This window comes from Solanum verrucosum, unplaced genomic scaffold (genome assembly GCF_900185275.1).
Source record: "Solanum verrucosum unplaced genomic scaffold, falcon-dt-bn FXZP01000103.1, whole genome shotgun sequence".
Taxonomy (NCBI): domain Eukaryota; kingdom Viridiplantae; phylum Streptophyta; class Magnoliopsida; order Solanales; family Solanaceae; genus Solanum; species Solanum verrucosum.
The window spans coordinates 9,782,351-9,798,788 of NW_026020048.1; the positions used below are offsets into that span (position 1 = coordinate 9,782,351).

The window sequence follows — 16,438 nt, forward strand, 5'->3', positions numbered from 1 at the left end:
GTTGACATTATCTAAGGTGAATGCAGCAACTTCTGAAATTTTGGACTTCATCGCCCTGCTGGATTTTGTCGAAGTTATGAGACATGCATCTTGCTGCTTAGGATGTTTAATGTTGTTAACTTTTGTGCTCAAAAGCCACTGTTTTGAATGAATCACATCTGCATTGCTTCTGCGGAGAAGTTGGAATATAAATCTTGTTATGAAATAAGAAAATTACTACTAGGCGTAGAATACGTTTTGTGGTGACTATTTTCTCATATGCGTCTGACTAATCTGAGGATGGTATGATTCTACCAGAGACGGATTCAAGATTTGAATTTTATGGATTCTAACAGAAACCTCAAATTAATATCTCTATAACAATTAGGACTCACGTTCAAATATTTTACTCTTATTTAGAAATGACAGTTGGAAGGACTAACACAACATCATATAGATGTACCAAAGCTAACACAAAGTTGTATTGTATTGGGGCCCACCTCATTAAACAAGTACTACTCCCCACTCATATCAAGACACATGTACTATGTAGGGAGTTAGGAAGGACCAACAAGGACAAATATGTAATTTTTTTAAGCTTACCCCACTCATATCACAAAGACACATGTACTATGTATAACACATAGATGTTTTTTATATTATCTATGGATTGATTCATTTTCCCCTTACAGTCTTATAATTTCAAAACCGTTAAATTTCTCTTAATTTTCGAGTAAATATCTTAAAAGATCATCCAACTTTGAGAAATTATATTGTAAAATTATTCAACTTTATTTTATACTTCTTATTTATATTACTCCTTATTAGAAGTGAGACTTTAGAGGACGACACTACAAAGTTGTACACAAAACATTTCAAATTGTACTATAAAATTCATTGTCGCTCATTAATTGTACACATGTCTTTCTACATATACAACAATCCACATGAATAATTATTTTTCTGACTTTTTTTCCTCAGTTTCTCTCTCTATATATTCGTTTTTTTCTTTTTTTTTCTACTTTTCATTCTCCCCTTTTACTCTCTTTAGTTTATCTTTGATCTTAAATTTTTCATAGATCTTTAAAATATTTTGAATTATTATTTATTATGAATTATAATATTTTGATTTTTATGTAGTTTACAAATATATAAATTTCATTTTAAAAGAATTGAAGATACCATACGCAAATTTACGATCAAACTTAAACTATTTTATTCTCGAGAAATAAAAAGTGTCACATAAAATGGTACAGACGAAGGATAATTCTCAATTAAATTTATTTCACTTTTTATTTTCCATTTTTAACATAATTTTTCAAGTTGGATTTCTAGGAATTCTATTGTAGACCCATTTAAATTTTACCTTTTTGTTTTAAACTAGAGAATTTGGTCGCACTTCGCGCGATCATTAAAAATTAAATATTTTTGATTAATTTTATATTTACTCTGTTGTTTAATCGTAATATTATTGTTTGTTTTAGTACTATGAAGATTGTGAAAAAAATAAAGTTTTTCAAATTTTACATCTATTAAATGAGGAAGAATATATTTTTTATCAAATAAGTTAAAATATATTTGCTAATAACAAATTCTTCCATTGCATGAAGTTGATCTTTTAATATATAATATATATTTTCGTGTACCATTCTCCTTAAATGTCTAAGAAATATCTCGTAATGTGAAATAACACTGTAATACTCCCTCTGTCCCTAATTACTTGTCCACTTTTAAATTGACACATTTATTAAGAAATCAATTAATCACATATTGAGTTTATCATTTTACCCCTATTAATTATGAAGTAGATGAAAAGTTCTGTAATTTTCAAAGCAATTAGTGATTTAATTGAGGGTATAATAGGTAAAAAAAATTGCTCTTTCTTGATTTGTCAAAATGGACAAGTAATTAGGGACAACTATAAAAGGAAAAGTGAACAAGTAATTAGGGACAGAGGGAGTACTAAACAAATGCATCAGCAAATGAAATTTATATTAAAAATATATTGAATAATGACGTAATGATACCTTAATAGAATTTCCTATCTATTTTTTTGAAGAAAAAAAACTTCACCCTTTCAATTTTGTTATATCTTCTTATTTAGTAGAAGAATCATCATTTATTATATTCTACTCCACCTTAATTTGTACCATCAGACTTTTAAGAATAAATATTAAATTTTAAATCGAAATAAAAAATCATTGAAAAATGACAGAAAAAAAAACAATAGTATATGAAAATTAAAATAAGGTGCAAGAAAAGCCTTTTCACGATAATTTTTTGAAATATATTGATAACAATTAAAATGGAGCTGTTATTTTATCTTTAAAATTAAGTTTGATTGAATTGAATTAGTAGAATGAGAAAAAATATTAAACTAATAACTTTTTAATGTTATTAAATGCATTTTCTTTTTAATTGAGTAGTAGATTAAAAGTTTCGAATTAAGCTATTAAAATAATACCTTACTCTCTCCTTAATTATTATGGTATTGCAAACATTTATTTTCATTAAATGGTGATTCATTTTTCATTTACAGTTATATCCAATTAATTTCTAATGTATTGAATGCGGTTATGGGATATTGAAATAATATTTTTATCTTTCCTGATTCATAATAAAATTATAATTTAACATTTATTTTTCTGAAATGATAATTTTGTTTTAATTCCTAGAACATATTGTTTACTATATTGAATGTAATTATAATAAAACATATTGTATTTAGTATGATAAAAGAACTCAAAATTTTGAGAAATTAGATAAATAGTAATCTTAGCTTCTAAGAAATGTCATATCATCATTTACATATCCAACTTTATATATATATATATATATATATAATATAAAAGAGCTAAAAAAGAAAAAATAAGTGATTTAACAAAATTATATAAATAGCATTAATGATGAGATGAAGACTAAGAAAAAACGTCAAATAAAGTAATAGTATTGATGATGATAAAAGTTAAATAAATCATTTTTTCTATTATTTAAATTTTTAACATAAAATTTCCAATCTTTTAAAATTAAAAATAAATGTTAAAAATAAAAATAAAAATCGAGGCAATAATTATTTTAAAGAAAAATATAATCAAAATTGTCAGAAAAAATTGATAAGAATAAATAAGTATCTATTACTAAGAATGGTGTCACTACATTTTCTATTTTAACTTTACTGTTACATATGGATAGAAACTTTTAGAAGAAGAAATGATCCAAAAATTTAAAAATAATGATTCCTTAAATGGTGATTCCTTTTCCATTTACAGCTTTTCAATTAATTTTTAATGTATTAAATATGGTTATGGATATTGGAATAATATTTTTATCTTTCCTTAATCATAATAAATTATATTTTAACCTTTGTTTTTGTGAAATGATAATTTTCTTTTCATTCGTACAACATATTGATTAATATATTGAATGTAATTATAATAAAACATGTTGTATTTAGTATGACAAAAGAATTCAATATTTTAAAAATTAAATAAATAGTATATATATAAAAAATTACATTAATGATGAAATGAAGATTAAGGAAAGAAGTAAAAGAAATTAATAATAATATTGATGATGATAGGAGTTAAATAAATCATTTTTTATATTTTATAAATTTTCAATATAAATTTTTCAGTGTTTTAAACTTAGAAAATGCTAAAAAAAAAAAAAAAACTAAAACAAAAAATCGAGGCAACAATTATTTGAAGGAAAAAATAACAAAAAATGTCAGAAACATTGATAAGAATAAATAAATATCTATTGCTAAGAAGGTGTCACCCACATTTTCTATTTTAGCTTTATTGTTACATATAGATAGAAACTTTAAGATGAAGAATGATCCAAAAAATTTAAAAATGACAAATCAATTATGTAAAAATACATGTGTAATTCTTATAAAGTTATAATAACTAATTTCTTCAAATAAATAATTAAAAGAAAGAAGAAAATTAATTAAGAAAATAATATAAATAACACTAATTATGAGATTAATAGCATTGATGAGGTAAGGAACTAAATATGATCATCTTTTTAAATTCTTTTTTAAGAAAATATATATAAACTTTAATTAAAGATAAATAAGAAAAAAAAACTTTAATTAAAGATACAAAAAATCAAGGCAAAATAAAAGAAGAAAGAAATTTGAAGAATAATGAGGTTGAAAGAAATAATATCTATTTTTCTCTCTTTTCAAATAACAAAATAAATGTTTGCTTGTTCTCCTCCTAATTTGATACGAATTCCATAAATAGAATGATTTTTCCTCCAAATAATTTTTCTTACCCTTTGAAACACTAATCTGCCTTCTTATAAATTTCTCAACCACAATGAATTTTCTCTCCTTGTAGGAGGAATAAACATTTTTTCAAAAAGTCTTTTATTTTGAAGAGAAACTTTCATTACCTGATTTCTTTCTTTACATCAATGTTTTCACAAGAATCATGAGATATTCTCTCTTTCTCTTTTGTTAAAAAAGTCACATGACCTAGAAATTTGATGGACATCTTAGCGACATAAGTTGATACCATATATTCATCATCATCGTCAGAAGAAGAAGAGCCAAAGTGAAGAAATTTGTTCTTATTTGTTACAAATGCTCAACTATTTTTTTTTATAGGCTAAATAATTATAAACAGTTATGAAAAATGAATAGTTTTTATCTTTTCATCTTCCAATTCCATTTACTTAAATCTATATTAGTGTAATGGATGTTATAAAGGACATAATTAATTAGGTATGACATAAATACTTTCAGTTTTTTTTTTACAATATAAATAAAAAATACAAAACAAAGATAAAATGTCAAAAAAAGAAGAAAAAAGATGAATAGAAATGCTGGCCATAGAGAGGTGCTACAATATTGTCTATATTCAACTTTATATATATATATATATATATATATATATATATATATATATATATATATATATATATATAGGTTCATGCCCTTAGATGTTATTTTATTACTTTAGTTGGCATCGACATTTTTGTAAATCTGATATCTACTTTAGAACATTTTATAATGTGGCATAGGCTGACAATTGAGATCATAAATTTAAAAATAATAAAATTTAATTCATTATAATACTAATATCAATATCAGAAAGATATATATATATATATATATATATATATATATATATATATATATATATATATATATATATCAATCATTTAAAAAATATATATAAAGTATTATAAATTGTAATAATTAACCGCTTTATTTTTAAAAAATCATATAACTAATTTAATTTACACTCCAAAATTCATAGGTGTCACATAATTTAGACATTAATTCTTTATTACTTAATATATGTAATTATATCAATGACACATAAATTGAAATAAAAAAATCACATATTTTATTTGAAAATGACGTAATAGTACTATAAGGTATAATAATTAACAACTTAACATATTTTAAAATTTTAGTTGACTATCCAAATTTCATATGTGTCATGTAATTGAGACAGAGAGAAACATATATTGGTTTAAAATAAATAAAATATTATAAATTATAATAATTAACAACTTAAAATTTATAAAAAAATTTAATTGGCTCTCCAAATTCAATCGGTATTACAATAATTAAAACATAGAAATAACATAGATTGGACTCGTACTGACATTTATGTTTTCATTTTTTAAATTTTTTCTTTTATACTTATATAAATAAATTTTTTATGTAAAATGTATTATAAATCATAATAATTAATAGCTTAAAATATTTGAAAACATATAAAAAGTTTTTGTTAACTTTCAAAATTTCATCTATACCACATAAATTAGGAGAAATATAGATTATAGATATTTTAAGTTGCTAATTATTGTGAGTTATAGTACGTTTTATGTAATTTTCATATATATTACTCACTTTGTCCTGATTTATGTGATACAAATGAAATTTCAAAAAGTGAACGAATTTTTTATAAGTTTCTTTTTATATTAACTTGTTAATTATTGCGATTTATAATATATTTACGTAAAACATACTCTAAATAAAAATAATTAGCAACTTAAAATATATAAAAATATAAAAATATACTAAAAAATTGATTAACTTCAAATTTCATATGTACCACATAAATTGAAACAAAAACAGTAACATATATTGGGTGCCCCATGCTAGCACGGGGTCCCATATCTAGTTTATACATATATGGCAGATTTATATATATATATATATATATTATCTTTAAAAATTCTTCACTCAAATGAATATGCGGATGTATTCACCTTAATTTTCACGTTGTTTGTCCTTTTTTATTTGGCGTGTATACAATGAACAGTGAAACCAAGTATATGCCAAGCATCGCCAGATTATCTAGATAACCTTTGGCCATAAATTTCGGATATTTACAAGTTTCCTAAAATCGGTTTGAAGCCAGTTTTGGTGTTTTGAGACTCACTCACAAAACTTCAAAAAAATTCCAAGTAAAATGCATGTCCAATTCAATTATTACCTTACTAATGCTTGTTAATAAAAAAAAAGTTAAAGAACCAAAATTCTATTCTTATTCTGTAAAGAATGGACTGCAAGTGGGAACTTGGATAGGAAGAAAACTGTAGTTGATTGATTTGAAATAGGAAGAAAAATTCTCGTCTAATCACTTAATTTGAATCACAAAGAATAGGAAATATACTTTGAACGTGCCAATTGGGAAGTGAGAGATAGGTCTCCAGACAATTTAATTTTAACTTTCTTAATAGAACTCTACCAAAAAAAATTATTTATAGAAAATATATTATGTACATACACAACCTAAGTAAGAAATATAAAAATAGCAAATGCGTAAACCATTTGACTTACTTTTCATCGATTATTATTAAAAATACGTATTTAAATTAAATTTGTCTCATTTCATTTCCCTATTATATTTGGACGCATGGAAAATCCTTATTGGCTTAATGTTGACACTAGCCAAGGGAATAGACAAAAATAAAAAGAAACTAAAGTAGTGACCTTGATGTATTGCAACTTTGTAATTGGAATAACAATGCCCACAAGTCCCCTATTCCTTTTTTGTGATGACTGGAAAAAAAATAGGGCATTTATTAGTCTATATTATGCAAAAGAAAATTAGTTTCCCTTTTTCCTAAAAAGACCTCTTTATGATAATAGGGGACAAGAAAAGAAACAATGAAAATTCTATACATGGTGCAAGAGATTTGTATGACTAAATTATAATCTTTATAATAAGAATAATAGTTACTCATTATAATTTCAAATTAATTTAAAGTAAGTTATATGAGTTCTAACCAGTTATGTCAATGCATTAAACTTATTCTATAATGATCAATATTGTTTTATCTAACAAAAATATTGCATATATAGATTTTCTTTCAATAATATCATATTTTTTGCTAAGTATGTAAGTGTTTTAAAGAATTAAAGTTTTGTGAGTGAAAGTGAAAGATGTAAATAAAATTTGATCAAATTTCATGATTAATTAGATATTCAAACATAAAATTGTAAAATCTTATTCGAAATCTATGATCAAATACTAGCTAAATAAAATAGAGGAGGGAATTTTAATAACTAAATTGATTGATCAGCTGAATTCTCATTTTATTGATGAAAGTTAAATTCTCCACCGTGCCGTTTTTTCCTTCCCTTGGCTTGCCCCCATTTTTGGGAAAAAAATAAAGTGGAGGACCAACTTGTTGTGTGGACTTCACAGTCCAATTCTTTGACAAAAAGTAAAAAAAGAATTTGCCAGTCCAAGTAACCCAACCCAAACATCAATCCAAGCCGCCAGGCGTTAAGTGGAGTGCGCCTTTTCAGTATTCTCTAAAGTTAAAAAGGCAAAAGCAAAGAATGAAGCTTTAATAAGTCCGATCTAATCCTTGGCGCTCTATATATTCATTCGTCTTTTCTCAACTTTGTTTGTAACGGTCTAAACAAATTCTCTCTGTTCTGTAAAACCGAATTTCAATTCCGCTAACCCTAGGATTTTCGCAGAGGAGAATAATTATGGCTGAAACTACACCTAATGGCCGGCCTGAGAGTGCCAATATTGATGGACCGACCAATCCTATGGTTACTCCTATTTTAACAGATCTCTATCAGTTTACTATGGCCTATGCTTACTGGAAAGCTGGAAAACACAATGAACGAGCTGTGTTAGTATTCAATTTCGAATTTAAATCCTCTTCATTTTCGATATAGTTTCATTTATATTATTCGTTTGATGTTCTGAATTCTGATGTGATTGATCATTTACTTTATGGTCAAAGTTGATGTTTCATTGAAGAACTTTGATAATTTTAGCTGTTTGCTGAGCAAGCGGATTAATCTGATTGTTTTAAGTATTTGGTTGTATTTTCAGGTTTGACTTGTATTTTCGGAGGAATCCATTTGGTGGTGAATATACAATATTTGCTGGTTTAGAAGAGTGCATAAAGTTTATTGCTAACTTTAAATTTACTGAGGATGAGATAGATTTTATCAGGTCATCGTTGCCCTCGTCATGCGAGGTAAAGTTGTTATTAACAAGCAAATATGGAGACATAATGATGAAATCAAGATAGCAAGATTGATATCAAGAATAGTCTCTTTTAATGAATCTTCCATCATACTTTGAGCCCTTTGTGGGTGATTGGGAACTTTCATATCCAAGATGGCCCACAACCCCATTCTTGATATCAATCTTGCTATCTTGATTTGCATCACATAATGTGGGATTAAATTAACTTTTTGTGCTGATATGTTGAATTCTGCTATCTGAATTAAGCTATCATGTGGTCATTTGTTTATCCTTTTCTATTATACTCTGTTTTTGGATTTTTCTAGGCTATTATTCAAATCGTCTGTAAAATTTGGGAACAAATGCTTTCTTGATGCGTTTAGCTTCCATTGGCCAAATATGGTCATAAACAATTAATGCAACTGTACTTTTTCTTTGGGAATTCCTGCCTATGTCATGAACACGTCATCCCAGTATGTTTGAGATAATCAAGCTGTGACTGATGCTCCATTTGGTCATGCTTTATACTACTTCATCGTTCCATCTTGTTTATTCACTTCTTGTTTGGCACAATTTTAAAACAGAATATTAGTATGCGCTGTTCAATATTTGTTTAGGAGCATGTGGACCCATAGTTTGGCTTTTGTGTTGAAGACAAATAGATTAAAAGATGAAGTTCGATTGGGAAGTGTAAAAGTAATTCTTTAACGATACTATTGTGGTATTTAAAATGTATTAGCACTTCCGACTTATTAAAATTGATTGGGAAATCTAAAAGGGAAAGTATGTGGGAGAATGGAGTGCTTCTTCAGGGAATATGTTTCTGTATACTTTAAAGATTTTTTTGCAGTGCTGAGAATTGTGAGTGCTTGACCATAAGCATATTTAAATGGATTATGTAGGATGGCTTCTTTGAGTACCTTCGAAGACTTGACTGTTCAGATATTGAGATATATTCTATTTCTGAAGGATCAGTAGTTTTTCCCAAGGTACCGCTGATGAGGATTGAAGGACCAGTTGCTGTGAGTCGCATTAACACTATCTTTTATTAGTGCTTTCTTTCGAAGCATCTCAACAGGGTTGTCTGTTGGATCTTCTCATGTACATCTTTAATAAGCTTAATGATTGCTTGATCTCAAAGGTGGTTCAACTACTGGAAACACCATTTGTAAACCTCATAAATTATGCATCACTAGTTACTACTAATGCTGCAAGACACCGTTTCGTTGCTGGAAGGTCCAAAATATTGCTTGAATTTGGGCTCAGGAGAGCACAGGTTGTTTATCTTTCCTATTGTCATCTTTAAATTCTATATGATGTACAAACTGTGAACAAACTTTTGTACCTTCGTGAGTAGGGTCCTGATGGTGGTATATCAGCATCCAAGTATTGCTACATGGGTGGATTTGATGCGACAAGGTGATTTCGTGTTTGTTTCACCGTGTCTTTATGAAATGCATCATCTACTTATCTTATTCATAGCGATGTAGATTTCTAAGTTCATTATATTTTATTATAAAATTTAGAGACTCAAGAACTAGTAGTAAACACACAAATTCTACTACTGTGTTTGGATTAATTTTGATTTTGAAGAACTCTCAAGTGTGCAGTCCATCAACCACTTTACTTTCTGTGAAGCAAGGTCCTTTAGATTCAATTTTCTTTCAATATGTAAAAGAATATTTTGTGCTCTCTTCCAAAAAGGAAGCAGGAGATATTAGGAAGGATCACTGCAATTGTGAGTCACATGTTGTTTGATTCTTATTCAAGGAACAAGATCATGCAGGTGAAAAGAAAGTATGTTTTGCTATTTCCAATGATCTAACTAGAAAATCAATCATTCAAGGAAGAATTTGATCCGTAAGATGGATGGTTAAACTTGATAAAAAACTATGGTGTATTTTTACGTTTACATGCTGTTTTACAGATTCCTGCAACCTAACGTTTTCTTTTTTGCTGGTTATGTTTTATCATTTTGACAAGGAAATAAAATTTCTTTTTGCAAGTTAGAACGCTGAGAAACTATTTTATTCCTGTTGGTGTTTTGTTTCTTTTAATCATAACCAAGACTCGAGGATCACTGTGTTTTTGTGATTTGACAGCAATGTGGCAGCTGGAAAGCTGTTTGGAATCCCACTCCGTGGGACACATTCCCATGCCTTTGTTAGCTCATTTATGGTAGGTGCAACCTTCAAAACAGCTTTGCCTTCCCTTGAACTAAGTGAGATCTGTGAGATATCAAAGTGCTCTGACAGTTTGTTTGTGCCCTCTGTATTCAAGATGATAATTTCTTAAAGATCTAGTCTTTAGTCAAAGCATAGTAAGTAACATGCCTTAGGCTAGTAAAATGCTCCGTTCAAATTCCCATTTTAGTCCCTTTTATGAATGTTAGTTTGTATTCAGTTACCAATCTATTGTTATTATTACCATTTTTCATTATTACAGTCGTTTTGAAGGTATAATTACCACATCTATTTTCTTTCTGGCCAATTTAATGCAGACATAATCATTTCATCTGTAACACATATCTGATGACAATATTGTGAATTTAATACTGAAAAGACGTTCTTGGCTGTTAAACAAATTACTTAAACTCTTTGATAGAGTCATTCACTATTGTAAGTGGAATGCAAGTGTTTTTTTTCTCGTATGGCTCCATATGTATTGATAGGGTACATAAATGCCTGTATATACTCAATTGGTTAAGTGACAATTGTAGTTTCTACCTCAATGTCATTGAGTGGCATCAATTGAATATGTTAGTCAATGCATACTTTCACATAGCTCAATCACAAGCTCATATGAAATTATGTGCATTGGAATGGCAAGCCTAGAGCTAATTATTGTTATACATACGATAAAATGATTTTCTGTCGTGACTTAATCAAAAACTACATGATCTATTATCCAGGCTTCAGCTAGAATCCTAAGTAGATGTGTGAAATGTAATTTATGAACTAATTATGTCATGTTCCCTCTGTGGATACTAATTTCAAGTTTTGTTACTATCAATTGTTTTGTCGTGAGCACATTGTCTTCCTTATTAATGAATATAAAGACAAGTAAATTAAGTATTCAAATGTTCTCTAGATGCCTAGTACTACTTTTGCTCTAGATTGTGCACTCAACGTCTTCTACTTACTTGAAGTAATCTGGTATTTAACTTAGTCCTTATAATGCAGAGCCCAGATGAGATCATAGAGAAATCACTTAAACATCATAATGGTTCTAGTGTTTGTGAGGATTTTGTTAGTCTGGTACAGACATGGCTTGACAAATTAAAGGTATTAATTATCTCATTCTTTTGATGCACAGTTAGATCATCAAAAATTTATTGAAGTCTTCCATTTGATTTTTTCTTGGAATCTGACCATTTTGATTTATGCATTCTGATAGATCATATTGGTTCTCTATATTGTTATCACCTCTTTCATTTCAAATATCATTTTGCTTTGACTTCAATTTTCACCTTTTGTTTTCAATAAACTGAACTAAGCTCCTAGTCTTTCTTACCAAACCTGCTCAAAAAATTCACACTGTCAAGAGCAGATGTGGTTTGAGTGATTGTCAGATAGTCAATTCTTGTCAGTGTTTAATAAAATAGGCCTAGCATAGAAAACCTGAGGGACTTTATGTAACCATTTGATTGCCAAAAGGGAGTATGATGTATAATTCCTTCATTTAATTCTGCTTAACCCCTACGGATAGCTGAACTCATAGCCAGAATACTGGACATGTGCCTAATGTGTATGATTCCAATGAGATAAACTATGTCCTCTCAGACGATTTGTGTGCTTAGAGGTAACTATCATTCTAGGTTGTGCCCACCTTTCCTCCCCAAAAAGGAATAAATAATGCTACTTAGGGGTTGCATACCATTACGAAGAGAATCTGCATGTTTTTTTATGATTGATAACAATGATATATCTTTGTTACTGAGTCTTCTCTTAGTACTCTAACAATGTGGCTGGAAATCTATTATGAATCTCATGTGGGCCTTTCCTTAATTTTGCACAAAGTTTAAAAATCCTTGTAGCATCATTAGAGTATATCAATATAGAACATTACTCTGGAATCTGCTTCTCTTCCATTTTGAGCATGAATGTCATTGACGTGATACCTCTTTGATCTTTTCAGTGGTCACACTTATTAGGTGGAATTTTCAGTGAGACAAACCAAAGTGAGTTAGCAGCTTTCGCCTCATATGCACTTGCATTTCCTGGAAGTTTTTTGGCCCTTGTAGACACTTATGATGTAAGTACAACTTGTGGACATATTGTTTTCCTCTGTATTCTGTGATATTTGGCTTGGCCATCTAAAACTGTACACATGCAGTTTGTAGAGACAAAACTTAGTCAATAATCTTACTTTGAAAGAGAAAAGGATACTCATCATGATATTTATATATCAGGCTAGACATATAACCTTTTTGTATTTGAAGTTCGAAGTAATATTCAGCCAGTAATGTTGTTTCTATTAAGTTGTACTTATGCTGCATCCCCCTTTGTTCTACATTTACAATGTGCTCTGTGATAACGTTTGAACGTACTTTAACAGGTCATGAGAAGTGGTCTTCCAAATTTTTGTGCAGTTGCTCTTGCACTTAATGATTTGGGGTAAGCTGTTTGCACGATGAATTCTATTTAGATTGTAAAAATGCCTTTCTTTTATGCATGTCTTGGCTCTCATTTGATCCTTAATATTCCGGAAGGTAAATGGTATACCGTATGCCAACTAGAATTCCTAATTTTTCAATTTTGTTAAAATGATAGTTTTAAACTTGTGTTATTTTGTTTTAGTTCATGGACGTGAAGGAATAACTAGCCTAGAATGAAATCCTTGAATTTCGAAACAGCTAACTGTGAATCTGTCCCCCACACCCACCTTTTAATAAAGCAAGAGGTGCAAATACGCGAAGTTGTCCAGGGTCATCAATGGTTCTAGGACCTAATGTCCATGAGATACTTCCATCTTAGTTTGAGAATCACGTGCCCTTCCTCTTAGATTTTTCATGATGATATGTAATTATTTATTTTAATTATATATATGTGGACCTAACAAGGGAGGGGTAACCTAGTGGAAAGGAAAGGACTCTCCACATCAACCTTGAGGTTGGAGTTCAAGTTACCTATGGAGCAAAGTAGGAATCGGTGATTATCGAGGCCTGGGCAAAAGGGGTTCCTGGGGGGACGGAGGAAGATAGTTGTCCATATCTAAAAAAAAGTTTATATATGTGGACCTCGTTGATTAGATAAACCACACATGTACTTATATATATATTTTCTTCAGACAATCTTGGTGTGTTATTAATGAAAGATATTTACTTATCAAAAAAATGGAAGACATATTTGCACCTCTTATTTACAATTGATAGTGCAGAACCTTTCTGTTTCATAATCACACAAGATATAAACATTTTCTTAACGAAGAGATATAGATATCTCCCCTCCTTGTCCTAATCAATAAATTCATTTTTAGAGCAAATTTGTGGGATTACACTGGGTATGTTGTTGTTGTATTTCTTTAAGCTTGAATTTTTACTATGTTTAAACTTGTCTTTTTCTACTTTCTAATGGTAATTTTCTAGTGTATTTTCTCTCTTTTGCACCCACACCTATATTTTGTTTTCAGGCTATTTAGTCTTTACATACTATTATTCAGGTATAAAGCAGTGGGCATTAGACTAGACTCTGGTGATCTTGCTTATCAGTCATGTGAAGCTAGGAAATTCTTTTGTGCTATTGAGAAAGAATTTGGATTGCCTGCTTTTGGAAAGACGAGTATCACAGCTAGCAATGATCTTAATGAAGAAACTCTGGATGCACTAAATAAACAAGTAAGATCATTAGGATTCTCTCACATACTGCTACTATCTTGTGCTCGCCATTCTTAATATCCGTGTTCTACTCTCTGTGAATGATTTCTAGTCTATTGATACCTCTCTGGCTTTTTGTGCTTCACAAAGTTGTCAATCTTGTGGCACTATCTAGATTAAGAGGGTATTCATACACGAAATAATAGTGTACATAAATGTATTCTTCAATGCACATAGTTTATGTTTATCAGCTGTGAATGAAGTATGATCAGGAAAATCATCTCTAGCTTGAATTATGAGTTGGCTTAATATAGCTCCCTCAAGATTTTTGTGGACACAGACAGTTCTAGTAGAAATGAATGCATTACCTCCTACTGGTGGACAAAAGCACATCCTTGTTCACTCATAGTTAATAAAAAGGTAGAAAGACCAAATCTTTGCCTATGTTGGAATATGAAGTGGAGGCGTGACTATTCTAGCTAAATTGATCTTCTCATTTTAGAACACTCAAATTAGTTAAAATTTATAGCTTGAATGTTGGTTCTTGTGCCTATTAGCTTTCATTTTTCTCCTTCAGTAAAGCTACATCAACTAACTTAGACCTTATACAGGGTCACGAGGTTGATGCATTTGGTATTGGTACACATTTAGTTACCTGTTATGCTCAAGCTGCTCTGGGTGTTGTTTTCAAGTTAGTTGAAATAAACAATCAGCCTAGAATCAAACTTTCTGAAGACGTATCAAAGGTCTGCGAAAGCTATGGATACTCATTTGGCATTTAGATTCAGTGTGGAAGTTCATAATTTCTTGTTTCTAGGTCTCTATTCCATGCAAAAAGCGGTGTTACAGATTGTATGGGAAGGAAGGATACCCCCTTGTAGACATAATGACTGGTGAAAATGAGCCACATCCCAAGGTGATTTATGAGGCTTGTCTTACTGATCTCCTAGTAGTTTTTCGTGATATTTCATCCATTGTCAATTTTAATTTAGAAATTAGATAAGTTTCATTGGTACCAAAAAACAGATAATGGACAACTTTTTCCCTGCAATTTGACAGGTAGGTGAGCGAATTTTATGCCGCCACCCATTTAGTGAATCTAAAAGGGCATACGTAGTGCCCCAGCGTGTTGAGGAACTTTTAAAGTGCTTTTGGCCTGGAAAGTCAGGTAAGAGTTGTTATCCCTATATTGTATTAATTTTAGTTTGAATTATTCATATTTCTACAAAAGCATGACCCTACTTTTCCATAGACTCCAAAATATGGAGTGAAGCCTCTGTTGGCAACATTATTAAGTAACAGTGAGATTTTAAAAAGACTACTTTGGTTTAGAATTGCCAGAACATAGTTTTTTATGAAATTGTACTCTGTTTGATCGCATTGAAACAACCAAATAATTTACTTTTAAGGAGGCTTTGATGATTACATAAGAAAACCTTCCCCATCAGCTGCTCCTTAAGATCATACACAATGTTGAGTGTTTGACTAATGGATGGTGGTTTGTCATTCTGAAGATAAAACAAGAGAAGACCTTCCTCCTCTGAAGGAGATCAGGGAAAGATGTATTGAACAACTGGACCAAATGCGACCAGATCACATGAGAAGGCTGAACCCCACACCATACAAGGTAAGTACCAATTATTCTCTTCTTCTTTTTTAATCAATTAAAACATTAAAAGGAAATTGGGGGTAGGGGTAGGGGAAATGGAGGATGGGATTATAAGGTGGGGAATCAAATCCCCTCACCAATCAAGTGAAAGTTCAAGTAGTCAATTAACTAAGCTACTAAGATAACCTAAATTGTACTTGTTCTCTTGTCTAGGCCTGAAGTGCTTTTTCTTTTCAAAGTTGGTTAGTTTTGATTGAATTATTGTTGTGCAGGTCAGTGTAAGTGCAAAGTTGTATGATTTCATCCATTTCCTCTGGCTCAATGAAGCACCTGTTGGGGAGTTGCAGTGAACCATGAATGAGAAGTTCGAGAGTCTTCTAGGTTTTCATGTGTATCTTTTTCGTCATGTGGACTTAAATTTTACATTAAGTTATTAACCAAAGTAAAGTCCTTTCTTTACTTTTTTTTCTTTCCCAATGATGTTCCGAGTCAATTGTATGAGCTTTCTTTGGAAGTTTGTAAAGGTCAATAAAAGTGCATATTTATTTTCCTCAATTGAGTCCTCGGAAG

General features: G+C 29.7%; 1 protein-coding gene across 1 annotated transcript; it reads left to right on the top strand.

Moving 5' to 3' along the window:
• The first annotated feature begins 7,640 nt into the window (after positions 1–7,640).
• On the top strand, positions 7,641–16,421 carry LOC125821938 (nicotinate phosphoribosyltransferase 2-like). Its single transcript, XM_049501291.1, has 15 exons — positions 7,641–8,100; positions 8,307–8,454; positions 9,347–9,466; positions 9,586–9,720; positions 9,802–9,863; positions 10,547–10,622; positions 11,627–11,728; positions 12,582–12,698; positions 13,002–13,060; positions 14,106–14,280; positions 14,871–15,005; positions 15,077–15,175; positions 15,319–15,427; positions 15,774–15,886; positions 16,141–16,421. The coding sequence occupies exons 1-15, from the start codon at positions 7,952–7,954 to the stop codon at positions 16,216–16,218; spliced, it is 1,677 nt and encodes a 558-aa protein (XP_049357248.1). The 5' UTR covers positions 7,641–7,951; the 3' UTR covers positions 16,219–16,421.
• The last annotated feature ends 17 nt before the right edge of the window (positions 16,422–16,438 follow it).